We start from the raw sequence: 16,002 nt of genomic DNA on the forward strand, positions 1-16,002 counted from the left end.
AATGCAAGCGAAGATACTGAAAATAGTCCTTTCCAGGTGGTCTAGCAACTCCGTGTGCATTCAAACCCTGTGAGAAGTTTGCCCTGTTGTGGGGTCTTTGCACAGCCTGTCGGCTCTGCCCGGAAGCCATTCCCTCTCCCTGCTGCCTCCTGGCAATGCCTGTGCAGCCTGCAGTTTTCAGCACCTAAGGAATTTCCTCCAGGGAGCCCTCCTTGACTTCACAGTCTAGGTCATGCGTCTTTGCTACAGGCTCATAGGACTTGGCTTTCGGATACTTATCTGGTTGTGCGGGTACACTCGTTTGTGTGATTATCATCTCTGTCCTTAGCAGACCGAGCGCTTCATCGTCACACGCCCAGGACTAAGCACAGCACTTGATAACATAATAGGTGCTGAATGCACAGTCATCGAATAAATGAAGAGTGAAGGAGTAAATGAGTGAGGGAATAGCTGCCCACAGAGTTAGGCCTTAGCCCAAAGCTACTCACAACAGACACGCTTTCTCTCATCAGCTCATTTTAAATGTTCCATTCTGTTCCGTAGCAGGCTTTGATAGAAAATAGTATTTTATATTATCTGCTATCGTGAGAAATTGGTGACTCCAGCAAACGCATGTCCGTTTGTAGCCTTGTGCACATTCTGGCCCACTGTATGTCTCCCCAGATGTGGGATATGTCCCCCAATTTCAGAAGCTAAGATGTTTGTGTGCGTGGCACCTCCCACTCTATAGCTGAGAAAGGGAAGTCGGGATAGAGGACTTTAGCAGACATGAGTGTCTCAGCTGAGGAACTGGACACAGGGAGACGAGGGAATGTTCCCAAGGTCACAGAGCTCGGTGGTCTTTTGACTTATGTTTTATTTATTCATATATATATATATATATATATATATATATATATATGAATTAAAAAATATATTTTAATACACCCATCTCACCGTCCCTTTGGAGGGTGGATGAGAAAAGAAGGCTGGGCTCGCCTACCCTGGGTTTGATGCCCAGGTTCACTAGTGGGGTGGCCACTGGCAAGTTGAACCTCAGTCTGCTCATCTGCAAAATGGGGAGAGTCAGAAGGAGGGTGGCCGTGGGGCTGTGATGTACGCAGCACGCTCACTGCTCCCCACAGCGCCTGGTCCCCCGTAAGAGCTCAGGCAAGTTTAGCTGTTAATGTTCGCTCTTGGGGCTCCGTGGGGAGGCGTGGGAGAAGGGACCGTGGCCTTCCGGGGAGGGAGCCCAAGACAAGATGCGTCCACTTACTCCACTTGGGAGAGACGGGCCTTGCTGCAATCGGGAGGACGCTCCCGTGGGATCCACTTAACTGTCCCTGTCTCTCCAGGAGTGGTTGAATCTGCTGCCTTGGTCGTCTGGTTGAGAAGACAAATTAGCCAGAAAGCGTTTCTGTTCACCGACATCCAACAGGTGGTCGAGTTTGTGAAAGCCAGGCCCTTGGTCATCGTTGGCTTCTTCCAGGTACTGCGTTCAAGAGGCAGGGGGTGTGGGGGGTGGCTTTTTGACTGGTGAGGAGTCGTGTGTCTGGGAGGGGACGTCCTCCACTTGGGTCAATTCCGTACCCATCCTTCTTTTCCCAGTGAGCCGGTTTTCGGGGGGAACTGCAGGGTCAAAATGAGGAGAGAAAAAAATAGAAGCTGCGTGTGGTAGGCGAATCTGACTAGAAAGCAGGACAAAAATGGGGAGAGGAGATTGATGTATTTATTGAGCTGACAGTACAATCTTTTTGGAGTCCACCAAATGATCAGTTATTTGCTAACTGTTTTTGCTTTTGGAGGATGAGTTTCTTACCTGTTGTGGGGATAGAGCCAGGGCTGCAGTTTCCAGGCTCTTGGCCTCACGTGGAAAGGTACTGGCTCGGGTAGTAAATGGCCATCAACAGTGATCGGATGGCCATCAGCTGTGGCTAGTTGGCCGTCAGCTGTCACCAGTGAGCCATTGGCCACTAATATAACTGCTGTGGCTACGCTAGCGGAAAATGGGGGCTAGCAAGAAGATGGCGGCTGGGCTGGCAAGCGCGGATTGCAGTTAGCAAGTGAGGGTGGTTGGCAGAGACAAGTGGACGGCGGGTTGTGGATCGTGTGGCTCCTGCTTCCTGTGTCTCCAACCCAGCCGCCAGCGAGACTATAGTGGTGTGACTCCCCTACCTATGGCTCCGTGGGTGTTGCTTTTTGGCCTCACCATGTCCTGTGTTCTAATGTGGGGAGCAGGAGCTGAGACCCCGCCTGGCACCCTGCATGACACCTGTCCACTCATTTTCTGTAACTTGATGACTCTCGCCTTCACCCAGTGGAAGTGAGACAGTTGGTGTTATATACACATGGGGACAGTGTGTACTTCTTTCTCTCCTGTCGCACTCTTTGACAGTGTCTTTGGACCGTTTTTCTCATAAGCTAAAGAGTAAGGCTGAAGCTACAGCCATATCTTAATACCAAGTTCATATTTGGTATTACATGTGGTCAAACCAACTGCCTCTTCTGAAAGCTATTGAGGAGTAAATGTTAAAAAGTCTCAACCTACTCTAATACTTGGAAAAGGTCAAGTTTACTCAAAGGTCAAATTATCTCTCCATTCATCTGTGTGGATTTGCCTATTTTGGCCGTACTCATAACCACAAAAGTATTGCAGGGATGAAACAGCCATGAAAGGGGCGTTCAGTGACTCAGCAAAACTGCAGAACTTGGAAAAGGAAGGAGACAAACGGGTCCCCATTGCCACCTTGCCCTTATGTGAGCCCGGCATCTTGCTTTCTACCAAAGCCTTACGGAACAGCCTTCCCCAAACAGGACTTAGAGGAGGAGGTGGCAGAGCTGTTCTACGATGTCATCAAAGACTTCCCTGAGCTCACGTGTGGAGTGATATCCATCCCCCAGGCCGCTGGGCGTTTCCACGTCACTCTTGACAGCGTTCTCGTGTTCAGAAAGGTAGGTCTTGGATCCTACTGCTGGGGAGGGGTCTCTCGTTCAAAAGAGTGGACTATGCACGTGTGTGTGGGCTTTGCGTACAAATGCTGCGCCTGCCACTTGTGAGCTCAGTGGCATGGGACTCAGTGGCTTCTGCAAACTCAGTTTCGCAGTGTTGCCCCGGCCTTTTTAGCCATTCTCCAACTGTAAGCTCTTCCTCCTTTCCTGAACCAGTAAATGGCGCCAAGTCTCCATCCTCTGTGCTGTTTTCTTCTGGCCCGTGCTCCTCCAATTACTCTCGACACCCATGCCTGACAGTGTCCACCCCCAGCCAGACTGCTCCACCTCCAGACTTTATATCCCTCACCAGGTGTCTCAGCATGGCCGAGCCTGAAGTCTAATCCCCCTCCTGCTGTTTCTCCTCCCCCCACAGGCTCTGACCCTGGGCTACAGAGAACTGTAGCCTGCCCCGTGTCAATCCAGGTCCTTCTGAGAAGTCCTTAAACAGGATTAGACACGCAAAGCTTAGGGAAAATGCCTGTGAAGGAAAACGGAGGGAGCTGGGGAGACGCCTAAGACTAGGATGTAGGCCTGACATTTAGGAAGGAAGAGTGGGAGGGAAGAGGGAAGGGAGGAAGGGAAGGGAGGGAGGGAGGGAAGGGGAGACAGGAGGGTGGGAGGGTGAAAGTCCTTGACTGCAGTGGAGTCCTTAGAAAGTTCCTGGAAGTCACTACGCAGACAAGTCCGAGATTACGGGTTACATGGTCACCACCGTGTTTCCTTTTTCTCCAGGGGGAAAGCTGGGCTATTTGTATTTATTATGTGCCTTATATTTATTATGTGCCTACATCACGGAAGCTACAGCCCACCGGTGCTTTTCTTTTGTTCAAGGGGAAAATGGTGAACCGCCAGGAGCTGGTCAATGACAACACCAACAAAAACGTCCTCAATCAAATCCTAAAACAGCACCTCACCGGCTTCGTTCTTGAATACAACAGCGAGGTGAGGGAGCAGAGGGGTCCCCGGGAGAGGGCGGCCGTGCCCGTGCGCCGTGCGACCCCCTTCCCTTGTCGTTTCAGAATAAGGATCTGATTTACGAGCTGCAAATCCTGAGCCACATGCTCCTCTTTGCCTCCAAAAGCTCCCCGTCGTTCGGCAGGATAATGCAGCATTACAGGGCGGCCGCAAAGGTGTTCCAGAACAAGGTTCGTGGGAGGCGCCGCCCCATTATGAGACCAGCGCCTGTGGGCCCTGAGGCCGTCGGCCTACCTTACGGATTTGCATATGCATTTGTGCACCGACTTCCCGATTTGCATCTGGGCGCTATATACTGTTTACCATTTAAATTTAAACCTGCCTCCTCCAGTCTTCCTGCCCAGTGCCTCCCGCTTTCTTGCCAAACCTATGCCCCTTCCCTCCTCTTGCTAAGCCCACTCGGGAGCACGGTGGTTCGGCTGCGTTTTGGCTGGACCACGCTCCACTAAGAGTGGGTGGCTGCATGGTGAGTGGCCGTTGGGCCTGGAGGTGACAGGGAGGCAAGACCGGTGCTGCCTGAGGTCAGGGTGTGCGAAGCCCGGAGGTGTGAATGGCACAGCTCCCCTGACTGCCAGGTAGGTGACTGACTGCCAGCTGCTAGGAGCGGCGTCTCACATTCTCTCCCTTCCAAGTGGGTTTGTCTTAGGTGTGTTTCAGTCACCTCGTGTGTAAAAGGGAGGCTTGTGGTAAGAACGAGAAGGGTGCGAGGTGTAAAGGGCTGAGCAGATGGGTGATAAATGGTGCTAATTACTGTCGTCATTATCATCCCAGAAACAAAGCCGTTTCTCCTAAGCACAGACCTGTGTTTCTGTAGTTAACCAACCCCTGGGCTCTGGGGGTTATTTACCTCATTTTTCTCTATTTTATTTTTTAATGGCAGATTGTTTCCTTTTTGGAGAAAATGACTCTGCAGTTCAAGCAAAGCAATAAAAACCTTTGAAACCCAAAACACACACAGAGAAAAGCGGCTAGAGCAGGAATAGTTTCAGTGTCCAGGTTTCATTCCGCGTCATTAGCCCAAGATAACGTGCTAATCACCGCAATACCTCTTGTAAACAGGTTTCCTGGTTTAGTCCATTTTAAACTTTAAGATGTTTGCTGTGCACACAATCCGATCGCTTTCCTCCAAATTCATTTGTTTGCTCAATTGCTGGAAGCTGAGCTGCAGGAGGGTGTGGGTTTTGTCTGCCGCGGGCAGTGTCGGAGCCCCCAGCTTAACAAACCACCTGGTTGGCACGCCCCAAGGTGTTGAGTGACTGAAGTCCCGGATTTCCTCCACGGGAGAATAATTTAGAATAATAAGAGCTGACAAGCACTGAGCATGTTTCTGACTCCCGGTCACTGAACTGAGCCTTTACACACAGGGTCCTGTGTCATTCTCATGGGCACCCTGTAAGGTGGGCACTGTTACAATCACCACTTTACAGATAAGGACACGGAGGCTCAGAGGCCTGGGTGGAAGCTCAGGACCTCCCGACTGCATGAAAGACCGATGCCCGTCTGTGCACTGGGGTGCAGGGGTGCCCCGCCTGATGGAAAGGAGCCTTCAGTGTGTCTTAAACAGCAGCTCCGCAGACCTGCTATTTGTATTCCATTAGTGCCCCCCCACCCCAGGCCTTCCCAACAGCTTCTCTCCCTCCATAATAGATCCCTGACCCAATTTCAGTTTCTGTTTGTGGCTTCCGACCCAGACCCACAGGCTTCATTTGATTTGACAGATTCTTTTCATCCTTGTGGACGCCGACGAGCCCAGAAACGGACGTATCTTCGAACACTTTCGGATCACGGAGGTTGACATCCCATCTGTCCAGATCCTAAACTTAAGCTCTGACGCGAGGTACAAAATGCCGTTTGAGGACATAACCTTCCAAAACCTCAAGAAATTTGGCCGCAGTTTCCTGAATAGAAGTGCCAAGGTACGTTTGTTTTCGTTCTTGGACAAGTTTCTTCCAGAATCTCAAAAGCGTAAGGTAGCTGGCTTTGGTCATCTGAATGGGGGTACAGAACATAGGTCGACCTACCTCCTGTTCAGTGTGGGGAAATACCCCGTCTCCCTCCCTCCCAATCGATTCTGCTTCTGACCTGTCCAGACCCAGTAATTCCACTATTCATGATTTATTCTTAAAGGCCTTTCCTTTGCAGGAATTTCCAATTGAAATGCAGGTCACCCAGGGCTAATACCCTCCTGTTAGACTCTAATGTGAAGGATTTACTTGGCCTGAGGGTAGATCCTTGCTTTGCAGGAGGAGATGGGGTGGAATTTGTTAAGCAATCAGGATTGAACCTGCTTTAGGGACCTTCTGTTTGGGGCGGTTAGAAGGGAGTCTATTTTGCTGAAAGGGAGGAGAGATTGCAGGATGGCTACACAACCCAACATCACCCGCTGTTTGTTTAGCACTTGCTGTATCCTCAACCCCCTGCTGAGTTAGGTTTAGGTGGTTTTTATTTTCTAAACGGGGACACTTTTGATTGATTGAGAGTCATGGGAACAGTCTTTCAAAGTATTCTGGAACAGGAATAAATTGCTAGGGATTCTCCAGGCAAAGCAGGATGTGTGGTCACACTTTACCTCTGAGGGCTTCTGTGCACGTCTGTCCATTCCCCACAGACACTGCGTCCCCGCCGCCTTCTCACGGGACAGCTGTTGTTTCTCTTAGGTCCATTATCCCGGCCGAGTGGGAGGCTGGTGTCCTCCATGCCCGTGTCTCCCCCTCTGCCTTCAGGGACCTCCCCTCCCCACCCCACACTTGGGTCCCAGGCCTTTGGCCTTCCTCTGCTCCTGCCCCACTGCTGTCCTCTCATCTGTCCCTTTCACTTTCTAGGACCTAAGCCCTCATGGCAGACGTGCCCTCCACCCTGCCCTGCCATCACGGCCAGGGAGTCTGTCCCAACTCCGGTCTCTCTCCTCCCGTAGCTGCTGTGTCCATGCCAGCACAGCCACCTGTGCTGTGAGACTCTGGAATGGCAGCCCCCCCTGAAAGCCCCCTCCGGAGGTGTCTGTCTCCCTGTCAAGGGCCAGCGGGTCGTCCTGTGCTCAGAGGAGAGGTGGTCATCCTTCTCCTGATCGGGCCCATTCCCGATTCCCCGTCATCGTCACCATTTCCAATGTCCCACACCTTTGTACTCCTTCAGGAAGACTCTCCAAGTCCTTTGCTGAAGGTCCCCACATTTGGAAATTAATATAAGACTCAATATTATATTACATTATATTTTATATAAGACCTGGTCATTATATTATATACCCGGTATTATACTAATTATAATTATATTAAAGACCCGGTCTTATAGTAAAATAAAACCGGGTCTTATATTAATTTTTGCTCCAAAAGACACATTAGAGCTGATGGTCTGGCTAGGTCTTATTTTCGGGGAAACACGGTACCAGGACAAGTAGCAAGTGTTATGAAAATGTGTGGCAGCGAGATCTGACCTAGTCTGGGGGCAGTCTGGGAGGTCTTCCCTTGCAGTCGCTCCAAAGGGCAGATGTGAGTGACCTAGTTGGAGAAGGCAGTGCAGGAATGAAAGGGAGGGTGTCCAGGCCGAGCCACAGCGTAAGCCCAGGCCTGAGGCGGGAGGAAGGCTAGCCCTTTGGGGCATCGGAGGACCAGTATCGCGGAATGGTGAGGAGCGTGGAGACGCTGGCAGGAGCCGTGGTGTGATAAGTGTTTACAGGTCATGCACATTACCTTGGTTTTGATCCTTGGTATAATTAGGGACAGAGAGAGCTGATGTGTGTGTATGGGGGAAACTCGTTAAGGTGTTCAAGACGGAAGCCCCATCTCACCTAAGAATTCCCGGAATCGTGTTGGAAACGCGACTCCATCCCAGTTTGGAGCCCCGACCCCTGCGGACTCTTGCCCTTCCCCCAGTTTCTGACTTGCACGGCCGAGCCAAAGCCAGGGACCTTCGCTCCCACCCTGAGACTCAGAGAAGGGTGACAGTGACGTTACTTCTCTTTTATTTAAGAGCTAGGGGAACATTTATCGGGTGTTTACAACGAGCCAGGCATGGGTTTGCTGTTGACATACCTGCTCTCATTTCCTCTTTAAAACAAGCCTTGTAGGCAGGTCCAGTGGCTTTCCCCATGATACAGATCAGGGAACCCAGGCTCAGAGAGGTCAATTACCTCACCCCAGGTCACACAGTAAGTTGTAGGGCAAAAAGTTCAAGGTGACTCTGATGCCATCACTTCCTGGAAGGTGACACAGGGGCTGGATGGCATCACGCAGTTTACTCTGGACAATCCCGGCTGGACATCAAGTTCAGCATTTCAAACACTTCCCCTAGGCTCTTGCTGTAAAAACAAGAAAAACCTTTCTTTGGTTTGCAGTCAGGGCCGGGGTGGAGGCCCCACTGCCAACCCTTTTCTGGAGACTGAGAGACTCTCACATTTGCTTTCTAGACACATCAATCCAGTGAGGAGCTCCCAGCAGATTGGGACCAGGGGCCAGTTAAGCAGCTCGTTGGGAAGAACTTCAACCATGTCGTCTTTGACAAGGAAAGGGACGTGTTCGTGATGTTCTGTGAGTATCTCCACAGAGGCCACAGGCGGCCAGGGCCCCCACATGCCACCTCAGGCCTTGTCCCTGCCTTCTCGGGCACCGGAATCTATCTAAGCACCACGCCAAGCGTGGTCTTCAGACGGCCACAGAGTTTAGCTCAAGATGCCACTGGCGACAGAGTAAGTGCCCCTCGTTGGACTTCTTGGACCCGTGGAATGACACCCACATAGTCCAGGCCTGTGGCTTGAGTCCCTACACTGACGGCTGGCACCGAATGCCAACGGGATGCCAGGCCTCGTGCCAAGCTGTCCTGTGCATTGGCTCATGTAATCCTCACTTTTGAACGTAGGTACTGTTACTGCGCCCACTTTACAGGTGACTCACCAGAGACCCAGGGAGGGAAGACACTGTCCCCAAGCCAGGCCGCTCGGAAGTGCTGGCGCTGGGATCAGACCCGGCAGCCTGGCCTGCGCCTGTGCCCGTACCTGGTGTGTTGGAACAGCAGCTCCGGTTTTCTGTAACTTACCAAACGGCCCACACTTAATCCCCACCCCCCCAGGTTGGCGTGGCCAAACTGGGGACCCCAGTTCTGCCTGTAAAGGACTTAGCAGTGTCTGGCACATCATGGGCACTTGGTAAATGACGGCTGTCATTGCTGGTATCATTCCTTTTGTGAGAACGATTTCCAGTGCTCACCTGCGGACTCTTGCCCTTCCCCCACTGTTTCTGACTTGCACGGGCAACCCAAAGCAGGGACCTTCGAGCCCACCCCGAGACTCAGTGACGTTACTTCTCTTTTAAGAGCTGGGGGAACATTTACCGGGTGCTTACAATGAGCCAGGCATGGGTTTGCTGTTGACATACCTGCTCTCATTTCCTCTTTAAAACAAGCCTTGTAGGCAGGTCCAGTGGATTTCCCCATGATACAGATCATGGAACCCAGGCTCAGAGAGGTTAATTACCTCACCCCAGGTCACACAGTAAGTTGTAGGGCAAAAAGTTCAAGGTGACTCTGATGCCATCACTTCCTGGAGGGTGACATGGGCTGGATGGCATCAGGCAGGCCTTTTAAGATCTCTCTGAAATGGACTCAGTCACAGGGTGAGGTGTTTGAGGTCTGTGTGGCTGACTAACTGTAATCTGCTGCCTTTCTGTACTTACCTGGCGCCCAGAGTTACAAGAATCCCATTTGGTTCTGGAAAAAGGCAGAAACAGCCTCATTTTCTGGGAAGCAGGGCTGTCAGCCTGGCCCCCTGGGACAGCAGCCATTATGTCCCCTCCTGCTCCAAGCCGGGGCCCACTGGGCTCCAGGGACGCTGCGGAGTGCTGCTGGGAGAGCAGCTGGCCCTGGAGGCACTTGGTTTCTAAATGGAGGGATGGTCATCTGGCTGTGGAGAGGCCGGGCCTTCAAGGCCACTCGTCCCGCAGAGAAAGGCCACTTTAACGGAAGGACAGAGGCACGGTTCAGCTCCCCTCTGCCCAAGCCGGTCCCCAAGTCTCCCCAGAGGGCTGCGTGCCTGGGCCTAAGGACACCCTGCAGCATGTGCCCTTTCCCGGGGTCAGTGACACCTGGTCACAACCTCCTGTTCACTTCTGTGGCACAGTCCCCACACCGGCCCGGAAGGCGCTGTGTTGTACCTGTCACGAGCCAAAGCAGCTGGTCTTCAAACTGCACTTTCTCTGCTTAATTAGCTGGCTGACCTTGGGCGTCGAGCTTAACCTTTGTTGGAGACTCTTGTACGTGTACACACGCGCGCACACACACACACACACGCTTTCTGGCAGAACATGAGGCGTCACCTAGCGTTTTTCTTCTTCGACTGGAGTGGGCCACTATGTTAAAGGAACACAAAGAACAGAGGGAACTGTCCCAACGTGCTAAAAGTGTCAGTGTCAGGGTGGGAGGGGCGCGAGGTTCACTTTTTTCTGATGTGTTTAATCACGACCAGGCACTACATTAGGAATGTAAAGTAACCTGACACCCTATGAAAGGAAAGGGGGTGCACTCTGCAAAGCAGCGGACCGTTAGCAGGACACAGAGCGGTGTTTCTGGGGGCCGTGGCTTCCAGAACCTCTGGGTGGGAGCTGAGCCCCGGTGCTTGTCCTGCAGATGCCCCCTGGTCCAGCCAATGCCGGGCGCTCTTCCCGGTATTGGAGGACTTGGGCACCAAGTACCAGAACCACTCCACCGTCACCATCGCCAAGATCGACATCACGGCCAACGACATCCAGCTGATGTACCTGGACCGGTACCCCTTCTTCCGGCTCTTCCCCACCGACTCCCAGCAGGTACGCGGCCCTCGGGACTGGGGAGCTGGGGCTCTGCTTACTCACGTCATGGTCACGAATGCGGTTCTCCCCACTCCAGTCCGCCTTCTTCCCAACCAGCTTCACACGCAGCTCCGGTCCCTTGTTCACGGTGCAGTGTGTTCCATTAGCTTCCACCAGAGTCCCAGACTCACTGGGATCGGGTCCAGCTGAAGTCCGCTGCCCACCCCTGACCCATCGCTGTGGCCAAGGGCACATGGGTGTTTGGATGGGTCAGGTACCAGATAGGCACACGGTTCCCTGGGGCACCCAGACTACAGGGGCTACGGTGGGGAATCGCGTGTGGATACTGGGGGTGGGGTGCTGGCGGGAGAAGGAAGGACGCATGACAGCAAACAATCACTGCCTTAGACATGTCAGTGTTAGAGCCAGCAAACACCCCCAGTGTTCCTGGAACACTCTCCACGCCGCTTTGGCAAGTGGGGAGGGTGTTGAGCAAAGAACAACAAGCCAAGGGCCCTGCTCCCAGGAAGAGTCTGAACGAAAGTGGGGCAGTGGCCATGAGCCGGGCCCGTCTCCAATGCAGTGGGAACCGGCCAGACTGTGCAGGGCAGACATGGCTGGCAGTCTGCGTGCACATGGCAGTGGGGCTTTAAATCCGAGAGGAGAGCGCTGTGAATTCTAGCTCGGAGATGTAAGAACAAGGAGGTGGACACAGGGTGGCCACGGCCCTCTGACGGACGTGCCACTCTCCGTGTACAGACGACACCTGTGGGCAGTCGTGGGAAAGGCTGGATGGAGGGGGTGGGGCTGCCGCGACCTCCCCTTACCTGGGGGGCTTTAGACGACCAGCAGGCAGGAGGCGGCTCCCTGCTCCTCTGAAAGGCTGAGAGAGGCGCCGGGACGAGTGACGGCTGAGCAACAGCCATGTACCAGACACTCTGGAAAACAACAGCTGTTCTTAGTCTTCTTGCAATAATAATAATAATGGTAATAATAATACGTATGGCGCTAGGAGTCAGGCACTGTTTTAGGTGCTTTTCATACAGTAACTCCTTAAATCCTTCTAACACTGCTAGCAGGTAGGTACTGTTAGGACCTCCATATTACAGGTAAGGAAACTGGGTCCCAGGTTCAGCAGCCAGACCACCCGCTGCGTGGTGAAACCTGGGGGTGCGCCCCCGACAGTGTGGCCCCATAGTCTGTGCTCTACCTGACCTCACAGCCCTGTGATGGGTTTATTATCCGCAGTGTAGGGCCCTGGTAAGGGCGGCTCGGAGAGCTTCAGCTGTCAGGAATTGGCCCCTGGCCGTCCCCACGCATTTGCAGGCAGAGGCTGCCATTGTGACTGGGCTGTCTTCCTCCCAGGCGGTCCTGTACGAGGGCGAACATACCGTGAAGGCCTTTTCTGACTTCCTGGAAAGTCAGATCCAGACCAGGGCTGAGGCTGGAGATGAGGTAGGTGAGACGGCAGTCCCTGCGTTATTCTCTCCCAGGACGCAGAGGACGAGGACAGCGGGTGCCAGGACCTCCTCCGGGGACAGCTGAGGAAGGGCCACTGTCCAGTGTGGGTGGCTTTGCTTCAGGGCACGTATGGCCGACGTGCGAACACTGGGCCGGGCCCCGCTCTCCGGCTGCCCCTGTCCTCTGTCCCTGAGTGGGGACCCTGCCCTCTGATGCCACGCTCCTGGTGGGTGGACAGCCATCCCTACCGTCTCCTAATCCAGTCATGCGTCAGTGAGGCCACCTGCTGGAAGGCGTTAGGACCCTTTCCTTGCAAGTGTCAGAGACGCTCTCCTTGGCTCCAACAACGATGGGATGTGACCCCACAGAGCCGGTCGGACCTCAGACCTGGGTGTATCCAGGGCCGCTAACTTGTTTTCTGTCTCCCCATCAGTGTTCCTGTGGTGGCTTCATCCCCGAGCAGTGCCTTCCCCACGGAGGGTCAAAGATTGTCCCACAGCTCTAAATTAATATCCTCCCAGCTTACAAAGCACCTACTTCTCAGAAGTGCTAGCCAGGGTCTCATTAGCGAGGCCTGGGTCGCAAGCCCAGCCCCCGAGAGGGGCACGGGGCAGCCACACCCGGGGACTGACAGTGGCGGCAGGCTGCTTCCGCAAAGGTCCGCTTACTGGAGGGGAAAACCCGCCTGAGCCAAATGGACCTTTGCATCTATTAGGGTTCTCCAGGTGACCGTCTCTGGGGGCTTCCAGAAAAAGAGGGCCTGGCAAGTACCATCCCAATGATCACAGATTCCTTTATCCTCCTTCCCTTCCTCCCTTCTTGTCTTGAATAGCTAATGTCTGTTGAGCAAAGTGAAGAGAAAGAAGAGGCGGTATTAGCCAAGGAAGAGGAGGCAGTACCTTTAGTGAGGGAAGAGTTACCCGCACAGACGTTGCCTGAGCTGGAAACTGTGACCGAGCTGGAAACTGTGACGGAGCTGGAAGAGCCCGCGGGGCAGAAGGCAACAGCCGAGGGGGAAAAGGCGGCAAAGCCAAAGGGACGACCAAGGCAGGAGAAGAAACCAGCAGTGAAGGACGAACTCTAGCGTCTCGAGCCGGGAGGCGGGTGCCGTTTGCCAGCTGCTGGCATTCTTTTCTGAGTGATCTGCTCCAGTAAAGTTGTATATCATTGTGCTGGCTGGGTGGCGGCCGCATAAGAAAACCCCTGAATGTTTTCAGCCCTGTTTTACTCATTTTTCCTGGTTGGTGCTGCCTGTTTGCCCTGGAATTCAGACGGGGCTACAAGGGAAGCCATAATAGCAATACTTCGTGAGTATTTACAGCATGCGGTGCATTTTCTAGTTCTCACAACCTCACTGGGAGCTAGCGTTCATTACGCCCATTTCACAGATGGGAAACAGGCAAAGCAACTGGCAGGCTCACACAGCTAGGAGGCCCTTGAGATGTGGTCCCAGGCAGACTCAGGCCGCAGGCTCTGCATTTAACCCCGATACGCACACCACCAGGTCCCCAGAGTTTGCCTACGACTTTCAAATGAGGTGAATTGATTTGTTTACACTGCAGTTGGGCACAGTGAGAAAGAGATCCAACCCCAAACCTGTCCCGGTTCTGTCACATCGCAACAAGTGACCCAGTCTCTTAAACAGCAATGCCCTAGAACAATCCTCAAGTCCCTTTTTCCTTCTACTACCATCCAGGTTAACGCCACCAATCCATAGGACGCCATCCTTTTCCTTCCTCTGACCCCACCCATTTGTCTCCACGTGACTCCGCCCACTTCCCTCCTCCACTCGCCAGTCTCAGCTGCAGAAGTCTCTGGTTGCTCCACTGCCACTCTGTACCTCCCCTGCCCAAATCCCTACTCCACAAAGCTGCCAAAGTGAAGCGACCTCTTAAAAAGCCACAGCCGTGAAGGCTCGTAACCCCCTTGCTTTCACCCCCGAATGGCATCTTTGTCGCTTTTACAATGAAATCCAGTCTGCTTACCAGGCCGTCAAGGCCCAGAAAGCTCTGGTTCTACAGATCCCGTCTCCTTCTGCTCATTTTCTAGGCTCCAGCCTGTTCTTTGAACAATTCAAACTCTTTCTCTCTCTCCATGGCTGTTTAGTCTTAAATGAACACAGAATACATCCTCCCCCAGATCTTCATGCAACATCACCCTTCAAATCTCAGCTCAAATGTCACCACCTCAAAGAGCCCTTCCTAGACACCAGTATTTGAAAGCGTCGTCTTACTTTGTAGTGCGCTAGCCGACTGCCTGCTTCCCGCACTGGGGTGTACTTCCTTCCCCCCTGTACTCCCCACGCCTAGAACTCTGGCTGGACAGAGCAGATGCTTGATAAGTAAGTATCCATGGGTCAAATGAAATTTCCCCCCAGGCAGCACCGTCTCTGAGCTACACGATTGTCCAGTCACCCCAAAAGGGGGAGGTGCTGACAGCGCTGTCCCAAGGCCCAAATGAGATCCCGTATTCATTTCCTATGGTCGCTCTGACAAATTACCATAAATGTAGTGGCTTAAAACAACACACATGTATCCCCGTCCAGCTCTGGGCTACAGTTAAGGGGTCATGACTCTCCTGACTGGCCTTTTCCAGCTTCTGGAGGCCGCCTGCGTTCCTCGGCCCCTGGTTCCTTCCTTGAATCGCGCCAACCTCTTGTTTTCATCCTCACATCTCCTACTTCCTCTGACTCTAATCTCTCCCCCGTTTTATAAGCACCACTGCGTTCGCACCAGGCCTGCGCGCGTGTCCTCTCCATCTCCAGAGCCTGAACTTAATCTAATCACACCTGCAACGTCCCTTTTGCCGCGTCCCATTCACAGGTGCTGGGGACTGGGATGTGGACATAGTCGGGGGTCATTACTCAGCTGACTGCAGACGCACACTGCTCATGTGTGACATTCTTCTCAGCCAGCTCCTACTAGACCGTCTCTTGGGAAAAGCAGGAACCCGAGTCTGCACAAAGCGTCTGAGCCTCGCCACTTCCCACCCGTCGGGCAGGCAAAGGCTGTTCGTGCTGCCTCAGGTCTGCAGGCCCAGCTCCCACGCCTCCCCCCACTCCAGCCTGGGGGCCCAGACGTCACCTGACCCAGATGTCCCCACAGGGCCAGGTGTTACTTAGTATTCAGGACAAACAGGCTCACCTGCCTCGGGCGTGTGGCTTCTGGTGGAAGGAGGGGCCTGGGGGCTGCGAGGACCAAATCACGTGGAACAGAGTCCCTGACTGGCTACGAGCCGGAGACTGTGTGTGCCGCCTCCAGGTCCTCCAGGGGCACTGGGGTCACCAGCCCGATGGGTCCTACCACTAGCAGACAATGGAAAAGGTCTGGTCACTGCTCAGGCCAAGTTCACACACATTTGGTTTTTCCCAACGCGCCCGCGCTTACGTTGGATTGCCATCTCCATGGGACTGGGTCAGGTGCCACGAGGCAGAGCCCAGGCTCTGTCATTCTCTGCCCCTGCAGCTGCACCTCGGCCAAGCACCATTGGCAATGAATTCCATGGACAGAATCATTACCACGTGTCTTTCCTTGCGTCATCTGCTTTAACCATCGCAACGACTCTAGGAGGGGGGTAAGAGTATAAAATGAGAGCATTTTATAGGCCACAAAAGTGACCCCAAGAAGGTTAAGAAACGAACCTCCTGGCAGACAAGAAATAGCTGATGGACTCAGATGGACTGACTCCAAAGGCCATTTAATCACAAAGCTACCTACCTCCCAAGGGACCTTCCCTCAGGGGAGCTCCGACTTTTTGTTTTACAGAGTGCGCCTGGTCCCATGCCTCTGACCTTGAACCATTCTCAGCTCCTCTCCTACTCAGG

General features: G+C 53.4%; 1 protein-coding gene and 1 long non-coding RNA gene across 15 annotated transcripts in view; one reads left to right on the plus strand and one right to left on the minus strand.

Moving 5' to 3' along the window:
- Window positions 1–13,351, plus strand: part of PDILT (protein disulfide isomerase like, testis expressed) — a 53,295-nt gene extending 39,944 nt beyond the window's left edge. For all 4 annotated transcript variants that reach the window (XM_074323125.1, XM_019751622.2, XM_074323127.1 and 1 more), the window contains 9 exons: window positions 1,335–1,468; window positions 2,794–2,931; window positions 3,802–3,912; window positions 3,990–4,115; window positions 5,664–5,861; window positions 8,348–8,468; window positions 10,558–10,736; window positions 12,084–12,173; window positions 13,012–13,351. In XM_074323125.1, the coding sequence (XP_074179226.1) occupies window positions 1,335–1,468; window positions 2,794–2,931; window positions 3,802–3,912; window positions 3,990–4,115; window positions 5,664–5,861; window positions 8,348–8,468; window positions 10,558–10,736; window positions 12,084–12,173; window positions 13,012–13,263 (1,349 nt within the window). In that variant the 3' untranslated portion in view covers window positions 13,264–13,351. The remainder of the gene's footprint in view (window positions 1–1,334; window positions 1,469–2,793; window positions 2,932–3,801; window positions 3,913–3,989; window positions 4,116–5,663; window positions 5,862–8,347; window positions 8,469–10,557; window positions 10,737–12,083; window positions 12,174–13,011) is intronic.
- LOC109458182 (uncharacterized) lies at window positions 1,463–15,737 on the minus strand. 11 transcript variants are annotated; one of them, XR_012493232.1, is made up of 11 exons: window positions 15,566–15,737; window positions 15,323–15,483; window positions 13,079–13,456; window positions 11,929–12,089; window positions 10,782–11,656; window positions 10,086–10,280; window positions 9,609–9,885; window positions 8,832–8,968; window positions 8,335–8,433; window positions 8,072–8,239; window positions 1,463–1,608 (listed from the first exon to the last, which is right to left on the minus strand). It is a non-coding gene; the product is annotated as an uncharacterized LOC109458182 (long non-coding RNA). The 11 variants fall into 11 exon arrangements; XR_012493230.1 differs by having other exon boundaries at window positions 7,974–8,239; XR_012493233.1 differs by lacking the exon at window positions 1,463–1,608 and having other exon boundaries at window positions 7,881–8,239; window positions 13,079–13,322.
- Window positions 15,738–16,002: the final 265 nt, after the last annotated feature.

The sequence above is a fragment of the Rhinolophus sinicus genome, linkage group LG18 (genome assembly GCF_036562045.2).
Source record: "Rhinolophus sinicus isolate RSC01 linkage group LG18, ASM3656204v1, whole genome shotgun sequence".
Lineage (NCBI taxonomy): Eukaryota > Metazoa > Chordata > Mammalia > Chiroptera > Rhinolophidae > Rhinolophus > Rhinolophus sinicus.